This window comes from Drosophila melanogaster, chromosome 3L (assembly GCF_000001215.4).
Source record: "Drosophila melanogaster chromosome 3L".
Taxonomy (NCBI): Eukaryota; Metazoa; Arthropoda; class Insecta; order Diptera; family Drosophilidae; genus Drosophila; species Drosophila melanogaster.
Window position 1 is genome coordinate 17877365 of NT_037436.4, and position 14058 is coordinate 17891422.

Genomic DNA, 14058 nt, shown 5'->3' on the forward strand with positions numbered 1-14058 from the left:
CACCAATTTTGGAAATTTATTTAAATGTAACGTATTATAAAATAATAATTGAATAATTATCATAAATGTAAGGTAGAGTATCGTAAGGTATAAGTTATAACATTTTATGGAATGTTAAGTTCAACTCATCCTTTTGGTATTATTTTGGACATTAAAAGTTTAAAAATGTTGTCAGTAAACAATAAGTAATTCGAATAATTTGTATTTATAAATAAAAACAGGAAGCTATTTTATTAAATATCTTATTAAATATCACCAATTCACTAAAATTATTTTAATGCTGGTTTTCATAATTATAATAAAAAAGCAACAATGTGAGCTATAGGGAACTAAAATTTCTAGAAAGTATGCTTCACAAAAACGTTGCATAATCTAATGCACTATAGGCTGAATGGTACCTTTTTGTGGCCAAAATTAATAACATATTTAGTTTCTGTTTTTTGTATTGGTTTACACTAGGTCATATCTTTTACGATACCAACAATTGTGGGCGTGGCATAGCGGCTTTCTCAGGGCAGATAGCCAACAGTTTTAATATGTATGGTGATTTACTGATTTAACACCCTTACGCGCAGCTGCACTCGCTGATTGGATTAATAATTTAATATTCCCTACCGTCGATTTCACCAAACTTGACGCCTTTCTTCACTGAGTTCTTCCACTCGATAATTTATAAGACATTGACGGCCGGCCTGTAGATCTAAGATCGTCAATCGATTTAAAGCTATAAACGGTCTCCATTTTAAGCCAATCTGTGTCCTTTCAAATAGCTTCAGATTTCTTTTACAAGCAGCCCACTTTTGCGACAATCTATAGCAAAAGTTTTGCAATGTTTTTTTAATCCGTCCTCATTATAATCAAATACTGGATCAGCTATTGAGATTTTATATATATCCAGTATTGTCTTCTCCCTTGCACGTTTACTTGCAGCAGAGAACCAAATTTTAATCACTTCCGCATTTGAGAATCGGAAGTTGCGACCTAAAAACTTTAATAACAAAAAAAGTGCGTAAAAGTGCACTTTAAGATTACATTCAAATGAACAATTATAGATGAATTATAGATGATGACACAGTATAGATGAAGTTAGGTGAAGTTCATGTTTAAATCTCTAGTTAAACATTAGTTATTGTTTCAGCTAATACACCTAAAAGCGCAATTTACAACACTCAACTACAGGGACAGCCACAAGAATTTAAACAATTCAAAATCACAAACACAGTCCCTTTCGATCACATTATACAATAACTTGTTTAATAAAACCGTTTCTTTATTTATTTTATATTAATTTAAAAGTGATTGTGTTGCTTGTAAACAAGCGATATCTTATCTTTTGAAAAATGTTGATTTTTTGAATTTCATTATTTGTCTTGACAAATTTTGTTCATATGCCATTGTCACTTTAACTCCCACAAAAATTAAAAGTTTACCTAGCACTTCCACTTGCAAAGTTACGGGTATATGATAGTCGGGATTATCGACCAAAGTTTTAAATGTAAATTGCAGTCAAGTTTTTTTTTTTTAAACTGTAGCTCCTGAAAGTATGCAGCAAATCTCTTCTGTAGACACGCTAAGAGGAACACGAATCTCTTTAGAATCAACTCTCTCTTCCTTTCTCTCTTGATACCACCCACTCCAAAGCTGGTTTGATGTTATTTTGGATGGGATATATGTATATATTAACCGGTAACTGACTATTGAGGCAGCCTCAAAATATTTTCAGTGGTTACTTACTTAGTTGCTCTCCGCACTTCGAGTCCGGCGGATCAGAGATTAGGATTCGGGGAACGATTAACTCGATCGCGAATACCAGTGACTGAAATTGGCATGCACGAATCTAGCTGATAAGTCCATTGTTATTTGGATTCCTTTTATTTGATTTCGGTGAGCATTTTTTTTTTAATCTGTCTGATAATAAAGGTGTGTGAACAGAATTAAAAGAATTGGCAATAAATTTTCGCCCGATCATTAAATACAATTTAAAGGTTTGGACTGGCGTTTGCAAATAATTAAGAAATGTAAAATATGTTTGTTTTGGCGTATGCAATAAACAAGCTGAAACTGTTCATGTGTAAAAGCTTATTTATTAATGGATGTGACAATGACTTGTCATTATCTACTATTTATCTTTAACTTTTTGTGTGTACAAGAATTATTTTTCACATATATCGCATGATAAACTAAGTACCTATCATTAAAGTTATTGTTTAATTTTATATATAAACATGTTAGTTTGAAACATATGTATTATGAGAAACGATTGCTGAAGAGTTTAATACTTCAAAATAATAAAAAAAACAATTGAGTTGGTAGAGAACGCTTTCCCAGGCCGATATTTTAGCAGTGATCATAAACAACTTCCTACTCATCTCATTTGCGTTTACTCGTAGTTGCTGTGATCTTTAATTACGCCTAATTTGTTGAAAACATTTGCCTAAGTGCACATTGCCACGCTGTTTGCATACTGTATATCAGTATTTACATATATTGGGTGTACTTTATTTATTTTTCAGCTAGATGTTATTTAGTTGATAAGTTAGTTGTTGAGCGGCAGAAATTTCCCAAAATTAACTATTTATTAAAAGCCTGACCAAATTGGTTAAATTGAAAAGCATTATACCGCTAATATATCCGGAACGATCTGAAGAGCTCATCCATCATTGACAGAGTGTTACCCGCTGACTTGTTGTCGCCCATTTGGTATGTTAATTTTTTAAACGCTTATATGCACTAATTCTCATTTATTTGTTTTTTTTTTCTACAAGCTGTCCCACATCATCCTCACTCCATTCACGGCGATGTCAACTCATCTGGATAAATTCAGCAGTGCTACCTCGTTGTTAACTGGCTTTGTTTTATGTATTGCCTTATCAAATGGAATTGTTGCCACATCCGATAAGCCCAATATCATCATTATTATGGCAGATGATCTGGTAGGCACCACGTGATAATTATTCGATCTAAATACTTAACGTCAGCTTACGACAGGGTTTTGACGACGTTAGCTTTCGCGGTTCCAATAATTTCCTCACTCCCAACATTGATGCTTTGGCATATAGCGGAGTGATCCTTAATAATCTCTATGTAGCTCCAATGTGCACACCCAGTAGAGCAGCTCTACTGACTGGAAAATATCCTATAAATACGGGCAAGTTTAGGCTTCGATGATAATAGAAATATATTCCCGAGTGATCCTATAACTGTAACTTACTTTTAGGAATGCAGCATTATGTGATTGTGAACGATCAGCCTTGGGGTCTTCCACTCAATGAGACTACCATGGCGGAGATTTTCCGGGAAAACGGATATCGAACAAGTCTCCTTGGAAAGTGGCATTTGGGGTTGTCACAGCGTAATTTTACGCCTACGGAAAGGGGCTTCGATCGTCACTTGGGATACCTTGGGGCCTATGTGGACTACTACACCCAGAGTTATGAACAACAGGTAAGGATAAGTTAGGAAACGAATCTATTATTCAAAAACGCATACCCGTGTTACTCAGCTAGCTGCAGTGCAAGTTTCCTTCTTTTAAATTCTTTCGAAAAATAATAACACTTTTACAGTGGTAAAAATTCAAAATTATCTTGCTTACAAATATTGTTTATACATACATCACATTTTTCATATTTTTTCAATTTTCTATTGTAATTTATTGAAACCTTCAATATTTTTGTTTTTTTCAGAATAAGGGATACAATGGTCACGATTTCCGAGACAGTCTTAAATCCACCCACGATCACGTGGGTCATTATGTCACCGATTTGCTCACTGATGCTGCCGTCAAGGAAATTGAGGATCATGGATCGAAAAATAGTAGCCAGCCCCTGTTTCTGCTTTTGAATCATCTGGCTCCACATGCTGCAAATGATGATGATCCCATGCAGGCACCAGCAGAGGAGGTGTCCCGATTTGAATACATTAGCAATAAAACCCATCGTTACTACGCCGCCATGGTTTCCAGACTGGATAAAAGTGTGGGATCTGTAATCGACGCCCTAGCCAGACAGGAAATGCTCCAAAACAGCATCATACTCTTTCTATCCGATAATGGTGGGCCAACACAGGGACAACACTCTACCACTGCCTCTAATTACCCACTGAGGGGGGTAAGTCATGCTATTTGATATTTATGTATAAGCTAAAACTACGTATAAACATAAAACGACTACGGACTGAACTAATTTAATTTCATTATAAAACTTGTACTACTTTTTTTTTCAATAATTGAACACAATGTCAATGTCATTACCGTTAATCGTAGATAAAACTAAATTTGTTTAACAAATGTAAGAAGTGGATATATCGTTTGTAATCTGCCCATGTCCGTTGTTAACTATTTATAAATACTAAAACACCCAAAACGTTCATGCAAACACTTTTGGAACATGTTCCTTTTTGATATTTAGTTCGCTGATTATAATCAATTTATATTTTAGCAAAAGAATTCCCCCTGGGAGGGTGCTCTGCGATCCTCAGCGGCCATTTGGAGCACTGAGTTCGAGCGGCTGGGAAGTGTTTGGAAGCAGCAGATCTATATTGGCGACCTTTTGCCCACGTTGGCGGCAGCAGCCGGAATATCCCCGGATCCGGCGCTCCATTTGGACGGATTGAACCTGTGGTCTGCCCTCAAGTACGGATACGAGTCGGTAGAACGGGAGATTGTCCATGTGATTGATGAGGACGTGGCGGAGCCGCATTTGTCCTATACGCGTGGAAAGTGGAAGGTGATTAGCGGCACTACCAATCAGGGTCTCTACGACGGCTGGCTTGGTCATAGGGAAACCAGTGAAGTGGATCCTCGCGCAGTGGAATACGAAGAACTCGTTCGGAATACCAGTGTCTGGCTGCAGTTGCAGCAGGTGTCATTCGGAGAGCGCAACATCAGCGAACTAAGAGATCAGAGCAGGATCGAATGCCCAGATCCTGCGACAGGAGTCAAGCCCTGCTTGCCTCTCGAGGGACCCTGTCTCTTCGATATTGAGGCTGATCCCTGCGAGCGGAGCAACCTATATGCGGAGTATCAAAACTCGACAATCTTTCTGGATCTTTGGTCGCGAATCCAGCAATTTGCCAAACAGGCACATCCTCCCAATAACAAGCCGGGGGATCCCAATTGCGATCCACGATTTTACCATAATGAGTGGACTTGGTGGCAGGACGAGAAGGCTTCCAGTTCAGGGACTATCGGGGTAATGAAAGTCTTTACCCTGTTAGTGGTATTCATCTTCACGAGCAGTTGTATTAATTAAATGAAAATTCTTATGTAGGTTAAATATTTAATGATCTTGTTAGCAAAGTTGGCATGTATTCAAAAAATTAATAAAAACTTCGTCTAAGGAAAATAGACAATTTTATATTTTATTATTTAACCAATTGGCTTGTGGCCGTAACTCATAGTAAACCGATAGCTTTTCTGCAACAAATGCGATAATTTATGACTTCAATTCTACCTATCAATAACCATTTCTGAGTACTGTCCAATTTGATCCGGTGTCAAAAGGCCAATCTCCCTTTTTATCTAATCGATTACTTCTGCGAAAACTGATAGTTGCAAAACCCCCTTCAAATTAAATTAAAGCACAGCCAAATAGCTTTCTGCCAATCAAAGTGGCTTACATAGTATTTAACCAAAATAGTTTACGACACTGAAATCAAGGCAAGATCTTTGGTTACAGATTAAATACCATAATCAATCAACTGTTCTATCTATCAAAAAAGACATTATGGACTTACTTTGTTCGTCAAAATGAACTAAGAGTAAAAAAAACGTACGAAAGTTAAAACCTTTAAAATGTATATACATTTTCTTGTCCATAGCAGCATGTAGAACAGAAAATTACGATGAGTTCATAATAAAATATGAATTTAAAAGAAATTTCGAGTTAAGAAATAGTTGTCCTTCCAAAAAGGCATTTTTAAAAAATTACCAATCTCAATTTTCGCTTTAGGCATAAAGTTTTATTTTAATGGCAGTTTTATTTTTATTTTATTTTAATTTTTCTATAAATGTCATGGAATATAAATATGATATAAAAATTGTTGGGGACGAATTAATAATTTTGATGTGAAAGGAGACGTCTTTCTTTGCCAGAAATATGAATGTATTAAGAAATTTGTGAAAAACATCATCTGCCTGAGAATCATATTTTATAAAACTAGTCTGTTTATAAAAATTAAGTGTTTCAAAGTCAATCCATTTACTGAACTATATATGTTAATAAGATTTGATGCATATCAAAAAATTGAATAAGTGCGATTCCGTGAATTACAAAATAAATATAATTACTTGAAATAAATTATGTTTTATTTATTTTTTAAGGGAGCCGGGATATCAAAGGAACTTAATTCAGACAAAGATCTAGTAGTAGAATTTAGTAGTATGTTCCATTGCCTTTAGGCTGGGCCACCAGAACTTCATATTTGTCGAACTTTCGCAGGGCCAAGCTCTCGTGCTTGATGATGCACACCTTCTGGCTGCTAAGGAGCAGGGTGCCGATTAGGATGCCTCCATCGGTCTTAGCACGGCAGCAGAACACCCGCTCATTTTTGACCGTCGTGCCCACGGCAACGGCTCCCTTTTCATAGAATCCATCGAAGCTCCTGACCCACACGTAATTTACATCCCGCTCAGCCACTAGGATGTCGTAGACGAGGAGCTTCGAGGATGTGGTTTCCGTATTGAAGTAAGCAGTACCAGTTTCCGCAACAACTCGAGCCGGCAGGATGCTATTGGAGTACTTAACACGACCAACATAGGTGGTAAATCCGTAGGGATCGAAGCCACCCACAACGGCATTATAGGGAATAACGTAGGACAGGTTACCAGCCTTCCACACGTGCTCGGTATCTGTTCGAAATGGCTATGTTAATTGGATTCAGTTAACCCTCTATATTATATTATTATTGGTTCTCACCATAAGTCGAGGGAACCGCGTAGGCAACTGCAAACAGGGCCAAAACTACACAGACAAGTTTGTACATCTTGACGGACTGCTGGATTCACTTTGAGTGTCTGGCCAGTGACTTAACTGCTTTTATAGTCGTCTTCTTATCTTTCGACTCCAATTACACTTATCGCTATCAAAAGATTGGTATTGATAGCATCTGTTTCGGTGACTAACGCATCGTTGTTTTATTGCACCCTTTCAAAGTAAGAGAAATTTAAAGAAAAAATCCCCCTAAGTCATTTCATAATATTGAGCTATAACTTAGTTGTTAAACATAAAATGATTTAAAATATATTTAATTAGGAACTTTAATATATTTATTTTGTTGTTTGTTCATACAATGAGCAACTAAAAACTTTTGTTTTAAAACCAATATTAGTAAAGAGCATAGCCATCGAAATATCCCTCTCGTTTGAATCAAAAAAAAGTTTGTATGCTCTTCAAGTTGGTCAAAATTAGTCTGATATAAATAAACTAAAAATTATAAGTTTTACTTTAATATATTTTGAATAAAACAATATTAGAGAACAATTTTTTTTAATTTCCCATGACATACAGGTTTTACAAGACGAAAGATCGTGTCATACAATCAACATTTTCCCCTATGGAATATCTTATATCGCACTTCTTTAATATATAATAAAATTTTAAGTTGGTATATATTTCAATTAGCTTAGTGAAATATTCATGTAATTTCCTTTCCTTATATAAAAATCAAAGTTGTCATCTTATCTAACATGATAAATCAATTAAGAACGCAAAAGACTATTTTCTGATAAAGAGTTATAGATTTTATTTGCTTGCATTCAGTATACATACAATGTATTTACAGAGCGAATGGCATGAACGAAGCCACTTGGCGTTGCCTGATCAGTATCTCGTACTTGTATTACTCGTACTCGTATTTGAGAATGCACCCTCTTTTCGAAGGCTACAGCGTTTCTATGAAGACGCCTTCAGCGCAAAGTTAGCCTCGTCCGTGTTGAAGTGGGCCCTAACCAATTCCGGGACCATTCGGGCAGGCAGGACATTATTGAGGACATTATAGTACACACGGCCGACGTAGTTCATGTAGCCAGCACTGCTTCGTCCAGCAGATCCTTCGTCCTGTCGGCAAGGATCTATTTGTCTTCACTGCTATATACTGCTCCCCTGATAAGGGTCACCAAATGAACTAGGACTACGGCCACAATTATCAAGCCCTTGTAGCAGTACATTCTTGAACTGTTGACTAGGAAGATATCTTGAAGTGACTAGAATCTGCAAGTCTGATATCAACTTTCTAGCTTTTATAGTTCCCGAGATTACCATGTTCATACAGACAAACGTACGGACAGTCGGATATGGCTTGAATGACCCGTCTAGTGATCCTGATCGAAACTATATATACTTTGTTGGGTTGAAAAAGCTTCCATCCACTTGTTATATCATTGTCAATCAATCAAAATCAAGTAAATGCGTTTACTCTACGAGTATAATTAAGTAATTAATTTAACAAAGGAATAAATAGTTACAGTTACAAAAAAATTGAAAATAGGAATTCACATAATTTCTTCTTTGGATTTATCAAAAACTTAAACACAGTTATTCTGTTTTTCTACCTCTTTTAAATTAAGAAAAAAGAATAGGAAACTTTGCTTTTATATTAATTATTTTTATTAATTCAAAGTCATTAAATAAATTGAAAGGAATTGTTTTTTTTTAATAAATATTTTGTATTTATATTTTATTCTATTTATTTTGTTGCTCAGCATTTAATGGTGGATATAACCATCAACAAATGGCGAGACGGCAGCTACATGGCGTTCGCGGACAAGGATCTCGTACTTGTCGAACTGCCGGAGCGGAAAGTTGTCGTACTTGACGATGCACATCCGCTTGGAAAGGTACAGAGTGCCGATAAAGATGGATTCATCACAGCGGACACGACAGATGAAGACACGCTCGCTGAGGGCGTTGGTTCCCACAGATACGGCGTTCTTTTCCCGGAAACCATCGAAACTACGGATCCAATGGTAGCCGACAGTGGCGTTGGACACCAGAACCTCGTAGGTGGTGGCTTGGTTGCCCAAGGTGTCGGTGTTGTAGGTGGCCTTTCCCAGCTCCGGTACCACTCGGGCTGGCAGAATGTTACTGCTGTATGTGACACGACCCACGTAGGTGTAGTAACCATCGGGATCGACGCCACCGAGAATCGCTTCCTCTGGAAGGTCCAGGGTCTTGTCCAGGTACACCCACTTGTCCTCATAGCTGTAGACTCCTCCGTGGATTTGAGCCACCATCTGGACGAGGACTACGGCCACAATTGCAGAACTCTTGGCTGAGAACATGATTCGATTGTTGAGAGGCGGGGTGTTGTGGACATTTCGAGCTGCTAACATCTTTTATAGGTCTTTCTTATCTATAGATTGATAGTAAATCATTCTTCGAGGAGTAACTTTGTGATTAGATTGTTAGTAACTTTTTTAGATCGGTGATTAACAATTAAAGTTCTGTGGTCAGTTACAGGGAAGATCTTTAAACTTTTGCAAAACCCCCGCTAAAAAATTTCCCCTAAAAATAGACCGAATTCACTAGTGATCCTGACCAAAGACTCTTATAGGGCTGAAAATGATTTACTCAACCAGTTAAATTATTTTAAACAAATGTGGTGGTACACCGTCTTACTCAATGAGTAACTTCCTAAATTGTGTACATTAAATTGTGTATTCAAGGAAAACAGCTTTTCAGTAGCTTGCTTTAGATGAAACCTATTTAAATGATGTTTTCCACTCTATTATCTACGTATATCGCTTAAACGGAAATCTAATTTTTCAGAATAAAGTTCTTGGCGAAATGGTTTAATTTAATCGTATCCGAAAAATAAAGAGTGGTTTTTATTTAGCAAGTTCTAATATGTTAAATATTTATGTGAATTGGCCAACCTTCCAAAATTGGCACGCATATGGGTAAGGCCAAAATCGTCAGGCCAAATCAAAGGCAGGAATACTAATCAACTCAATTGGTGATATTCAAACCAGTTTGTGGGTTTATCAACATAGCCGTCTTATCAAAGAACGTGGTACAAGAACCCTGACCTAAGTCAACTATCGTAATAATACAGCTTAAAACAAAACTTGGCTCATATTTTTCTCGCAATCTTACTCGATCCCTTCAAAAGTTCGTTAAACTTTGAATTGTGCCTTTGCAAAAGACACATTTTGGTTTTGCTGTTATGGCGGTTGGTTTTGCTTTTGCACGATTATTTCTGTTGCTGTTTTATAGCAGTAAGCTATAACTTTTACTACTATTTTTCGCGCACGCTTCGTGACGTCACAGTCGTCGGAGTCGGCGAAAACGTTGTCCACTTTAAAAGCGCCAAAATCCAGCGAAGCGTTTAGTCGAGTGGAGAAGTCGCTGGGAGAAGGATCGTCGACGATCACATTTCATCGCTGAACCATTCAGCTAAAATCCGCTGATTTAAGTGTTTAAAATTTAGTGTAAGATGCTAAGACAGTTGAAAAACCCCGCGTTCGGAAAGTTCAAGTATTCTTTTTAATTAATAGGATTAAAATAAGTAAATGTGATCACACCAAGTGCAGTGATTTATGCAAGATCATTTTTTAAGTCGAACACCGTAATCTTAATAATAACTAATAATATTTACAATAGTTTAAAGTTTTTATTTATACTCATTGCAAAGCATCAACTAATTATATATACGACATTTCATTTAGCATTGAGCTCTGAACCAGTTTTTTTTTTCTAATATGGTAATCACAGCTCTATCTGAATTGAAACCGCTCTTGCTTTAATGAAGTCATTATAAAAAAAATATTTTTTAAGTGAAATGAAAAGCACTCGAAAAAACAAATTACTTTATGGTTACCGAAGAGGTTCAATAAAAAAATTTTAACGATTACGTTAAGAACCACTTTCTTGAAGCGCATATAAGGACCGTTATATTCACAATTTCTTAATTTATTATAGCAACATGAATTCAACAATTTGAAGATAGCATTATAATTGGCTAAAGAAAAATGTTGTTGAACATAACTATAAGTTGGTTTTAGTATAGGATCGACAAAATCCTTAAACTTTTCAATCGCGAACATTTTTCCACTAAAACTTGTTTCGATCGGATCAGTCGGAGGCAGTTGTGGGGTCTTTATACTTAAGAACCTTTCCAATAACGACCGATTAACTTGATCTTAATTGCATCACAAGTGTTTTATCAAGGTCACGATATTAACAACCTGTGAAGGTCACCTCCTACCCGCTGGGCGTTCCCATTCTCAATTACACATGTACAATCCACATGTCGTGACGAAAATACCCATCTCATTCGCACGACTTTCTTGTTTATATACAAATTATGTGTCGTTATTAAAACTCGGCCAAAATGCTAAAACAATTGCACAGCTCATAGATTTTATGGCTTGTCTCGCTTATCTGCCTCGATTTCATGATTACCAGCTTTTTTATGGCCTATTGCGACAATTAAAACACAGTTTTAGCCATGATAAAAAGAAATTACACTCCTCACGGCGAAGGTAAGCCCAAATACAAGCTTGCAACTGTTTCTCGTTTTATATAATGTCCCAACTATTGTTGCTAAAGCCACCAAAATAAAACGACAATGGTTGAATGAACTTTTTGGCCATATGGCACACTACACAATGGAATAGGTCAAGTGGGATGAAGTTTGGGGGCAGCGCCTGTGGAAGATGGCTGATTATACAATTGCCAATTATTGCGCGGAAAATCCAACAGATACTGCCTAACTGTGCAATATTATTAAAAAGGCTCTTACATGCAGGCATTTTCACATATTGCAACATTTTTTGTGTTTTTCGGCGTGTGCAGAGTAAGAGTTTTAAAAGACGCATCTCAGTCATTTTTATTGACTCTTTGCTAATATGAAACATGTACGACAAATCTTAAGACAGCGAACCCGTCGTATTATTGAAAAAACAACAACGATGAAACGTAGTGTTACTAAATCTGTTTAAATTGTTTGAAGATTATTGGACTGTCTAGGCCCTAGGAGTATTTACGATGACAAGTGGAAAAATCCTCGTTCTGCTGGTAGTGAGTTCCATACTCAGCCTGGCATATGGATCGGGATATTCTACAAAACCAAATATAGTTATAATACTAATCGATGACATGGTAAGTTTTTGATAATAAATTAAAACTTTTTTCGAAAAGTAACTAATCGCCATTGCATTTCCAGGGCATGAACGATGTCAGTTTTCATGGCTCGAATCAGATCCTTACACCGAATATAGATGCTTTGGCCTACAATGGTATCCTGTTGAATAAGCATTATGTTCCGAACCTATGCACACCATCCAGAGCTACTCTGCTCACTGGAAAATATCCCATACACACAGGTAATATACGTTTTACCAACGAAAAATCATTTAATTGGCTTACATCCGAATATTTTCAGGCATGCAGCACTTTGTGATTATCACCGATGAGCCGTGGGGCCTTCCTCAGCGAGAACGTCTTATGCCCGAAATTTTCCGGGATGCGGGCTACTCGACCCATTTGGTGGGCAAGTGGCACTTGGGCTTCTGGCGCAAGGATCTCACGCCAACAATGCGTGGATTCGACCATCACTTTGGCTACTACAATGGCTACATTGATTACTACGACCATCAGGTGCGAATGCTCGATAGGAACTACTCGGCTGGACTGGATTTCCGGCGGGATCTGGAGCCGTGCCCCGAAGCGAATGGCACTTACGCCACCGAAGCCTTTACTTCGGAAGCAAAAAGGATAATTGAGCAACACGACAAGAGCAAGCCGTTGTTCATGGTGCTCAGTCATCTGGCGGTGCATACGGGCAACGAGGATAGTCCGATGCAGGCTCCAGAGGAGGAAGTGGCCAAATTTCCCCACATCAGGGATCCCAAGCGACGCACTTACGCTGGCGAGTTAACACAACGCGTACATATATTGTAAATCAAATTAATATTTGTAATCTTGTTACTACTTTTTACCACAGGTATGATTTCCAGTCTGGACAAAAGCGTGGCTCAGACAATTGGTGCTTTGAAGGATAATGGCATGCTGAATAACAGCATTATTCTGCTCTACTCAGACAACGGAGCACCCACGATAGGCATCCATTCCAATGCGGGTTCTAACTATCCCTATCGAGGAGTAAGTAATCCAGGAATATCATAAAAGCAATGAAACTAGAATATTTATTCACCTTATTTTACATTCAGCAAAAGGAATCGCCGTGGGAGGGTGGCATTCGATCGGCTGGTGCACTGTGGAGTCCGCTGCTTAAGGAGCGAGGATATGTGTCCAACCAGGCGATACATGCCGTAGACTGGCTGCCCACACTGGCAGGAGCTGCCGGCGTATCCTTGCCGCAGGATCTTCCGTTGGATGGGATTAATTTGTGGCCTATGCTGAGTGGCAACGAGGAACCGAAACCAAGAACAATGATTCATGTACTCGATGAGGTTTTCGGTTACTCATCGTACATGAGGGATACTCTTAAGTATGTAAACGGGAGCAGCTTTAAAGGACGATACGATCAGTGGTTGGGTGAACTGGAAACTAACGAAGACGATCCCCTGGGTGAGAGCTACGAACAACATGTCTTGGCATCGGATGTTCAAAGCCTACTAGGAAATCGGGGATTAACTAAGGATCGCATCCGACAGATGCGCAGTGAAGCCACCGAAACGTGTCCCCCTATTGAAGGACAAAATCCTCTGGAATCTCATTTCAAATGTGAACCACTGAAGGCTCCCTGCTTTTTCGATCTGGCCAAAGATCCCTGCGAGCGATACAACCTAGCCCAAATGTATCCACTCCAACTGCAGCAACTTGCCGATGAGTTGGAACAAATTCGGAAGACTGCGATTCCCAGCGCCCGAGTTCCGCATTCTGATTCAAGAGCTAACCCGACTTTCCACAACGGAAACTGGGAGTGGTGGAATAATACGGATACGCAATCAGGTTCCGGCACCTTCTCCATCAATTTATGGCTTGCGATGGGTAGTATTATAGGCTTAGTATACAGAAATCTGTTGTAGCTGTAAGTTCTTAGTAGAATAATTTTTAATAAAAGTTAATTAAAGAAAATACTTTTTTATTCAAATCT

The 14058-nt window shown here is 37.9% G+C and overlaps 4 protein-coding genes and 1 pseudogene across 6 annotated transcripts, besides 1 other annotated feature; 2 read left to right on the forward strand and 3 right to left on the reverse strand.

Annotated features, from left to right (window-relative positions):
- Window positions 1–1731: 1731 nt before the first annotated feature.
- CG7408 (uncharacterized protein) lies at window positions 1732–6289 on the forward strand. Of its 3 annotated transcripts, none has more exons than NM_140763.2 (7): window positions 1732–1884; window positions 2514–2700; window positions 2766–2933; window positions 2989–3148; window positions 3218–3444; window positions 3684–4106; window positions 4437–6289. In NM_140763.2, exons 3-7 carry the CDS (start codon window positions 2799–2801, stop codon window positions 5247–5249), a joined length of 1758 nt encoding a protein of 585 aa, NP_649020.1. In that variant the 5' UTR covers window positions 1732–1884; window positions 2514–2700; window positions 2766–2798; the 3' UTR covers window positions 5250–6289. The 3 variants fall into 3 exon arrangements, with proteins under 3 accessions (NP_649020.1, NP_001163462.1, NP_001163463.1); NM_001169991.2 differs by having other exon boundaries at window positions 2586–2700; NM_001169992.2 differs by having other exon boundaries at window positions 2613–2700; window positions 4437–5318.
- CG5506 (uncharacterized protein) lies at window positions 6285–7012 on the reverse strand. The gene is made up of 2 exons (NM_140764.3): window positions 6915–7012; window positions 6285–6847 (listed from the first exon to the last, which is right to left on the reverse strand). Exons 1-2 carry the CDS (start codon window positions 6979–6981, stop codon window positions 6372–6374), a joined length of 543 nt encoding a protein of 180 aa, NP_649021.1. The 5' UTR covers window positions 6982–7012; the 3' UTR covers window positions 6285–6371.
- An 877-nt stretch (window positions 7013–7889) lies between these two features.
- CR42548 lies at window positions 7890–8164 on the reverse strand (annotated as a pseudogene).
- A 51-nt stretch (window positions 8165–8215) lies between these two features.
- Window positions 8216–8390: a mobile genetic element.
- A 193-nt stretch (window positions 8391–8583) lies between these two features.
- On the reverse strand, window positions 8584–9281 carry CG16775 (uncharacterized protein). Its single transcript, NM_140765.3, has one exon. The coding sequence runs from the start codon at window positions 9275–9277 to the stop codon at window positions 8702–8704; it is 576 nt and encodes a 191-aa protein (NP_649022.2). The 5' UTR covers window positions 9278–9281; the 3' UTR covers window positions 8584–8701.
- Window positions 9282–10340: 1059 nt separating this feature from the next.
- Window positions 10341–14040, forward strand: CG7402 (uncharacterized protein). The gene is made up of 6 exons (NM_140766.3): window positions 10341–10426; window positions 11967–12098; window positions 12163–12322; window positions 12382–12867; window positions 12943–13100; window positions 13169–14040. The coding sequence occupies exons 2-6, from the start codon at window positions 11985–11987 to the stop codon at window positions 13988–13990; spliced, it is 1740 nt and encodes a 579-aa protein (NP_649023.1). The 5' UTR covers window positions 10341–10426; window positions 11967–11984; the 3' UTR covers window positions 13991–14040.
- The last annotated feature ends 18 nt before the right edge of the window (window positions 14041–14058 follow it).